The sequence below is a fragment of the Cyprinus carpio genome, chromosome B13, assembly GCF_018340385.1.
Source record: "Cyprinus carpio isolate SPL01 chromosome B13, ASM1834038v1, whole genome shotgun sequence".
NCBI classification, from domain to species: Eukaryota; Metazoa; Chordata; class Actinopteri; order Cypriniformes; family Cyprinidae; genus Cyprinus; species Cyprinus carpio.
In genome coordinates, this window is record NC_056609.1 from 19,921,575 (window position 1) to 19,930,132 (window position 8,558).

At 38.1% G+C, this 8,558-nt stretch overlaps 1 protein-coding gene across 1 annotated transcript; it reads left to right on the forward strand.

Annotated features, from left to right (window-relative positions):
- The first annotated feature begins 117 nt into the window (after positions 1-117).
- Positions 118-8,338, forward strand: LOC109074302 (carbohydrate sulfotransferase 3-like). Its single transcript, XM_042737139.1, has 3 exons — positions 118-619; positions 4,293-4,477; positions 4,583-8,338. The coding sequence occupies exons 2-3, from the start codon at positions 4,398-4,400 to the stop codon at positions 5,760-5,762; spliced, it is 1,260 nt and encodes a 419-aa protein (XP_042593073.1). The 5' UTR covers positions 118-619; positions 4,293-4,397; the 3' UTR covers positions 5,763-8,338.
- The last annotated feature ends 220 nt before the right edge of the window (positions 8,339-8,558 follow it).

Here is an 8,558-nt window from a genome sequence, read left to right on the forward strand (position 1 = left end):
TTCGAAAGTACTTTTAAAGGGACACTAAGGTGCGTCGTAATTCGCACAATCAAGTTTTGCCTCATTATTCATTCAGTGAGCGTACGAGTTCAGTCTCCGTGAACTAACGCAGTGTTTTATCCTAGATTTCAGACCCCTCGCCTCCCAACTGCAAAAGGGGGATGCAGTAATCCACATAGGAGTGTCCCAGGACCCTCCTCAAACAGAAAAGCCCTTGTGAACACTCACACTGGGGGGGCTCTCACTTGACCACGTGACGTGTATCCAAGGATAGCCAAAACTTGGAGTCCGCCGAGAAATGGACACGTTTCCAGCAAGCTTCACCGGAGAAAAGCGCAAAGGAGATAAATGAATAAGAGGCTTTCTTCACTGCCGCGAGAATCTGGAAGTAACTTTCGGACCTTTCAACTTATGAGTTACAGCAAAAATGTCTAAGTTGGAACTTTCTTAATGATGACCGTATTATCAAATATTAACTTTATAGTGTAATTAGCGTTTTCACTCACGCACGTAAGTGGAGTTCTTTGGAGTCTTCACATAAGCGCAGGAACAATGTGTACTAGACGCGACCATTCAGGATGCTCCAGATGAACTACTGGAGACCCGTTCGGTCTGTAAGGTAAGATTTCATTCAGTCTAGCTATTTTAACACAATCGCAGAGTATTAACTTTCACCTCTGCCAAAGACCTGTAAATACTTTTACAGCAAAATTAAAAACAGGAATCTTTAAGCTTGCGCTTTTCTTTCATTTATCTCTCATTGTAAATAATTTCACTAAAACATTACAATAGTAATTTTTGAGTTTGTTCTTTTCTGTCATTTTATTTACCTCACACTGAACAATCAATCAATCAATCAACCAATCGGTCAATCAATCAATCAATCAATCAATCAATCAATCAATCAATCAATCAATCAATCAATCGATCTGTCTGTCTGTCTGTCTGTCTGTCTGTCTGTCATTCTTCTTACAAGAAAGCATTAAGCCTTGAGATAAAACGACTGACTTAAAGTTAGTTTACTTAATTGAGGATTTTGTTATTTCAGAAAATATCAGTTTCATATAAATCTGTGATGTGGAAAAATGTAATCTTATCTAAACACTAATTTAAAATATGTGTGACTATAGCCTAGTCAAAGTACAGAACTGTTATTTATTTATTTTTTAAATTTGGCTATATTTCTTCAAAAACTAAAAACTAAAAACACATTGTTTCTTCCACCTACTTTATGATTTTCATCCAAATCTTCTGAATCTTTAATGAAATTTGAAGTGGTTAAAAAAAGGAATGCATTGTGACTTAACCACCACTTTAACTGATACAAACATTAAATGCAGCAATTAACGTTTATTTTTTTTACTGCAACTGTCATGTTACAATGTATTTCCTAGTAATTAGCCGTTAGATTGGTGTCATCATGCTCAATCTCCTGTTAGTTCACAGTGATTAGTACAAAACAGCAAGTGAAAGTCATGGTGTGACCTTACTATGTGTGTGTGTGTGTGTGTGTGTGTGTGTGTGTGTGTGTGTGTGTGTGTGTGAGAGAGAGAGAGAGAGAGAGAGAGAGAGAGAGAGAGTAGCCATTTGGTGCCACGTCTCTTTAAGGTTTACATTTTGTGATACAGTATGTCCATGACAAATACACGCCCTGTTCTTGTTCCCCTCCTCCACCGCTGCTGCAGCTGCAACTCGTGGGCCCAGGCAGCACAAGAGAGCCTGTCACTGGTGATAGTGAATTTATCTCATATAGAAGAACTCCAGCTAAACACTGCCTATCTCCCAGAAGGTGCCATCACGCACTGCTGAACCGCAAAGCGCTCCGTAATGAAACAAGACAAAAACACAAGGATGAAACATGCTCCCTGGCCCCAGACTGCACACACCTCTCTGATACCCATGCTAACTCACTTCCTGTGTCATGTTTTCTGACAGAAAATGCCACTAGATTATATCCGTGTAATACTCCTGGATAAAAAGTGGTGCTATCCCAAAGGTTTAAACTGATTGACCATATGTCACAGACCAGTCTGAAAGCATCAGATGCACTGTAGTTTATTTTAACAAGCTGGTGATGTGTATCTTCCATCTCTGGGGAAAAAATCAAATCGAAATTTTTTACACAATGAAAAATAAACCCAAACACTGCAACAGTAGGATTATTTAAACATTTTTTTTCTAACACATCTATAAGGCTGTAAGATAAGCCATTAATGTAATTTGTATGGGAATGATGTACAGAGTGATGTCCGTTTCTGCTTGAGCAGATCATCAGATTTGTCAAATGCTTCAGTGGTTTTTGAATATGTAAAGATCTCAGCTCAAACGCCGTGCCTGACAGTTTGACAGCTGTGGCATAATAAGCCCACATAATTGGTTTATATTTACTTAGACTGCACACTATCATTCCTTGACGGCTCGAAAATTGTGCCATATCCTAAATGCTACTCTTTGTGCAGACAAATTGCATGGCATTTGCCTATGACAGTTTTCCCACTGGTACACGTCTTATTTTAGGACAAAAATATTGCACTGGCTCTCCTTGTGTTTTTAGCACAGTTTAGGAAAATGTCACATTCATAAAAGCCACTGTCTGGCAGAGGTCTTGTAGGTTTATTTGTACAGATGTGGTCTTGATATGGTCCAGATTAACCCCTGTCAACCGGTGTTGTTTGCCTTGTTGTGAAGGTAACACAATGCGTTATTGCTAGTAAACGACAACTCTGAATAGAGCTACACTGGGTTATGGCAGCTCACCTACTTAAAGCCATTTGGTGGGGTTATCTGGGGTCGAACATGCCATAAAGCTACTAGTTTTATTGCAACACAACAGCCCAATATATATGTAGTGTTAATTAATGGTGTTGTTCCTTTACAATTTCCCTTAGGAAACAGTTTCTTTACATTAGAAAAAAATCAGATGAAATACTTATAACCTCAAAACAAGGGTTTATTTAAATAGGTCAACCTAAACTTCCTCTACAACACATGGCTACGGTTAACAAATGGCTTGTGGAATTCAGAGGTCATGAACCCTTGGTGAAAGGGCAGACCTATATTTCAGTGTACAGTAGCTAATGTCTGCTTTCCTAAAATGGATGGAAACATTGTATATTAAAGAAATGCTGCAACAACAGATGATTTGAAACTATGTGTAGAAGACACTGACACAATTGTTCATTTCAAACTGTATAGCTAACTCTCAGAAAATGAAAATCGTGTCAAACAAACAAAATTCCACCCACACCATATGGCTTCCAAGATTTAATGAAAGCATTACAGACTTGCTGCAACAGGAAATCAAAAAATAGATTTTTTTTTTTTAAAGAAAAAAAGTTCACTTCCTTTTGACTCTGCGGGTTATAGAGGCAGAACCATTCTGTGGCTAAGTTATGAGCTATTTTTATGTTTTTTTTTTTTGTGAAGCTTGAAGATCACTCCATTCTCATTCTAATTACAATTTTATCACTTAAAATATTTAACATTTAAAATAAATATGATTTTTAAAATATAAACATATAATAATTACAGGGATTAATATAGACTACCATTCAACATTTGGGGTCAGTAAGCTTTTTTAAAGAAATAAATATTTCATTCAGCAAGAATGCATTAAATTGATAAAGTATGACAATGTAATATAATTTATGTAACATTTCAAATAAATGCTGTTCCTTTGTTCTTCTTTTGTACTTAATATTCATTAAAGAGTACTGAAAAAAATATTACAGTTTTTGCACAAAAATATTAAGCAGCACAACTGTTCAAAATTAAATCATCATATTAGAATGATTTCTGAAGGATCATTTGACACCAAAGACTATAATAATGGCTGCAGAAAATTCAGCTTCGCCATCACAGGAAGAAATTACATTTTTAGATACTCTATCAAAATAGAAAACATTTATTTTAAACTCTAATAACATTTCACAATATTACTGTTTTTGGTCAACTAAATGCACCCTTTGAGACTTCTTTCAAAAACATTAAAAAAATAATCGTTATGATTCTTTGTGATCCACAGTAAGCAGTTACCAAAGAAAGACACTGTGTTCTGTGGACCTCATCATCTCTCATCCTTCCACATTAGTGGAATTACTGGACAGGTGATGACAGTGCAGGCTGCTTGTTAGGGAACAAAGCTGAAATTGTCTGTCTGCTTATACTCCCCTGTGCCAAACAGTATAAATCTGTCACCGCTTGGAATCGATACATAGGGCTGGTGTGTTACTGAGTTTTATGTCTGTGTGGAAATGATGCCAAAACTCCTGTCTTGATTTTGTTTATTGCAGACGAATTGTAACCCAGGTTCTGACATGAGATGAACCCAAAACAGTTGGCAGCAGCGAAGAATTAGCAGTCTGTGGAGCATTTTCTAAATCAAACTTAATTTGAGAATGAGGAACAAGTATGCAGTCATCATTATCTGCATTGTGGCACTTGTCATCATTGAAAAAGAAAACAACATTATTTCAAGGTGAGAATTTTTGGATTAACTAAAATACGCCCCCCAAAATACAAATATTTATTGAAATGGATTTTAAAATTGTTTTAAATTTGACATCATTTTTAAAATGTACAGGGTCTCAGACAAGCTGACACTAATACGGACCCCACAGACGGAGCCTCCAGGGCCCTACAATGCTTCCAGCGCTCTGGTAGTGATGGACGACAACAGTTCCTATCCAGAGGACATGTATGATGAGATCGGCATACAGGCAGGCCGAAAGCACATCCTCTTGATGGCTACCACTCGCACAGGATCTTCCTTCGTGGGCGAGTTTTTCAACCAACAGGGTGAAAACATGTTTTACCTCTTTGAGCCACTCTGGCACGTGGAGAGGATGCTATCGATTGGCTCGAGTGGCACAAATGCAAGCACTTCTGTTTGGGTATACAGAGATGTCCTACAACATCTCTTCTTGTGTAACTTCTCAATGTTGGAGAGCTTCATTAGCCCTCCTCCACGGGACCACATCACCCCTGCCCTGTTCCGCAGAGAGTCCAGCAAGGCCCTGTGCGAGGACCAAGTCTGCTCTCCGGTTGTAAAAGACGTTTTTGAGAGGTACCACTGCAAGACGAGACGATGCGGGCCACTCAATCTGACCTTGGCTTCCGAGGTCTGCTTAAGAAAACAGCACAGGGTGATAAAAACAGTGAGGGTCCGACAATTAGACACACTTCGTTCTCTAGTAAAAGACCCTCGGTTGGATATCAAACTCATTCAGCTGGTTAGAGACCCTCGAGCAATCCTGGCATCAAGGATGGTGGCCTTCGCAAGTAAGTACCAGAACTGGAAAAGCTGGGCAGTGAATGGAGATGTTCCTATAGAGGATGAAGAGGTCAAACGTCTCGAAGGAAACTGTAACAATATCCGCATCTCTGCCGAGTTGGGCTTGAGTCAGCCGAAATGGCTGAAAAACCGTTATATGCTAGTACGTTATGAGGATATCGCCAGGTACCCCATGCAGAAAGCGGCAGAAATGTACAATTTCACAGGGATTCCGATGACGACACAAGCACGGGATTGGATCCTCAAAAGCACACATGCGTCAACCGAGGCAAGTGGCGTGTATTCCACCCAAAAAAACTCTTCAGAACAGGTGGAGAAATGGCGGCTCAGTATACCGTTCAAACTGGCACAAGTTGTACAGAAAGTTTGTGGGCCGACCATGAAACTTTTTGGGTATAGGTTTGTAGACAGTGAACAGACACTATTGAACAGATCTTTTAGTTTGCTTGAAGAAAAACAATTTATTTAGGCATAGATTCCTTTTTTTTCTGCATACATTGTTACAGGAAAACCAAGCGTGAAATGTGATATGGTTTTGGTTTTATATGTGGAATAAAAATATGCACAGCAAAGAGACACTGGAACACTGTAGCACACTGGGATGCTGCTTATACTGAGGTACAGTATCTGTAATCATTCGCGCATAACTGAAATTATGAGTGAATGATTGTAGATGCCTTCATATGAAAAACAAAGTTTGATTAGGATAAAAATGATCTGTACTAATAAGATGAGTCATAATCTGCCTGTGAATGTGTATATTTGTGTGTGTCTGGAAACAGTGTTTCCTTTTCTGAAAAAAGCTAAAAGATCATCACACAAAAAGGGCAGTGAAACAAGTGTTATGTTGCTGCTGCTAAAGCTATGTGTGGTCACCAGAGTCATTTCAAATTGATTTGTTGAAATTAAAGCCCAAAAATAGGCTTTGAGAGTTGTCATCTCTCAATACTGTAAGATATAAATTTTAATGCATCTTACCACATATTAACTGGAAAAAAAAAAAAAAACTTCCACTGTGTGATAAAGCAGTCAGTGTAAAGGCAGCTTTTGACAGCCAGCTGTGATCCCAGAGTACAACTGTAGCATTATTCTCTAAAAAATGGAAGTGCAGAATAGACCTTTGTCCATGCACATTTTTAAATGTTTAATATTTTAACACCAACATTTTCCAAGAGCATCTGCTCTTTGACCAGGCATAGTAAACGAGAGAAAGCAGAACCAGTTTCTTTAGGACCTTCCAGTATTCTCTGGCTAGATTAATGGTAGACTTTTGAAAAGCACAGGATTCTTAAAATAGCTGAATAGCATTTAGTTTCAACTAAAGCCCTAATTCCAAAGCTATTTCAAACATCACATATGTTTTATTTTTAGAATCACCGTCTGTGAAATATTGTTACATAAATATGAAATCTAGACATTCTGGGAACAGTGATGTTTTTTCTGCCAACATAATTTTACAATCTTATCTCAACAGATTTACTGAGAACCAGTGATATTCTCTCTTCACAAATAAAATGACCAATCTTATCTTAACTAAATATTCACATCACCTTTAAACTATTTCCTGAATTTCCTGGCCATGGAGAACTAGTGACCCAGAGCTTAGATGTCTGCAATGACAACACAGTGGTTCTTTGAAAAGAGATACAGTAGTATCTTCATGCTTTATGTTTCATTTCCACTGCAAGCAAGCAGCACATCATGCAGAATACATTGTTCTTCACAGACAGAGTTGCTTCTCTGAACAATAAGCCACAAGACACAAATTTATGTTTCTCTTTGATTGTATTGCTGCTATCTGTTTGCAACAATAAATAATATAAGATCTGCTATTGCATTCACTGGCACTATGAGATAAATGTGCACTCAAGAGTCTAACATCTGTTAAACAAGGAGCAAGAGAGAGCAGAGTGTCGGTCTACACACTAGTATTTCACAAAATATGGGTTTATTATGATCCACCATTGTTGCAATGTCCCTTGGAATCAAAATCCCTGATTTAATGAGTCCATAGGGAAATTTTGCATTGACAAAACAGTGAAGCTGCCGCTCTGCTTCAGCGTACGCGCTGTGATCGTCACGTAGCCTTCATGAAGGCTGATTTCAAACTGAAAAATCAGTTCTCTAAGTGTACGATGTTGTGACGCTGAGCATAAAGTGTGATTTATACCTGCAGGATTTCTGTTGCTAGTTCATGTTGAGGACATATTCAAATCCATGTTTCATTGGCACAGGACTTTCCTCTCCACAAATCAATATCAAACACATCTCTGATGTTCATATATGCCATAAAAGGCCTATGAAAACAAATGTCACAGTATTTTCGAAGTATGTTTTCTTTAACTCGTTCTTGACTGATTCGGGACTACTATGAGAGTGTTGTGCAGTCAGGGCAACAGGAAATCAGCCTCGATGTGTATGTGCATGTGTTCCACTCTCTCAGGATGTGCCACACCTTCTAAGTGGCGCTCTGTCCACACTAGGGCTCAGAAGGCAGTTGAACAGGCCTTTCATACTGTCTTTCCAAAGCTTCCAGTCTCTAAAGCACACAGCGCTGCCTGTTTACGGCTCAGAAGCCTGCTGGCCTGCTAGAGCCTGAGCTGACTAATCATATGCAACACAGAGGGATTATTCCACTGACTCGAATTGACTCATTGATGCAAAAATAACGTCTGAAACCGGACAAAAAGGTATTTGTGAAAGGGGAAAAAAGGATGTGTTCATGGAAAAAAATCCCTTTCAGGATATTTCTGAGTTGTTGCTTAGTCATGCAGTCTTGGGTCTCACTGTTGATGTTTATCTTTAGTGTCTGGTTGAAGTCTGCACTGGACAAGTGGGGGAAATACGTGGCTTGACCAGAGAGAGAGTTCTGACTTGTCTGCTTATGCCAGTAATTACATCAACAAATAATAAATACAGGGCCTGGACAGCCCTCCAAATTATGAAATTTCCATTCTTCATGATCTTGCACATCTGCTTTTAAGTTCCAAAGAAAAAAGAAAGTTAAGAATGACATAAGGGTGAGTAAATGACAGAATTTTTATTTTTATATGGATTATTCTTTTTATATGGATTTTATATGGAATTATATGGATTTTTTTCTTACTGTATAAAAGATTATTGAACTTTTTTTCATTCAGAAAAATTAAGTACCATGAACCAGTTGGTACCAGTTGAACCAGATTGTACACTACTATTCAAAATTTTTGGCATCAGTAAAAATAATTTAAAAGTAATTCATTATTTTATTCAATAAGCATGCATT

Bases quoted from the DNA above. Each gene is read 5' to 3' on its own strand.
- LOC109074302 (XM_042737139.1), top strand. From the start codon at position 4,398: ATGAGGAACAAGTATGCAGTCATCATTATCTGCATTGTGGCACTTGTC. The intron at 4,478-4,582 runs GTGAGAATTTTT...TAAAATGTACAG, and splicing joins GAAAACAACATTATTTCAAG to GGTCTCAGACAAGCTGACAC.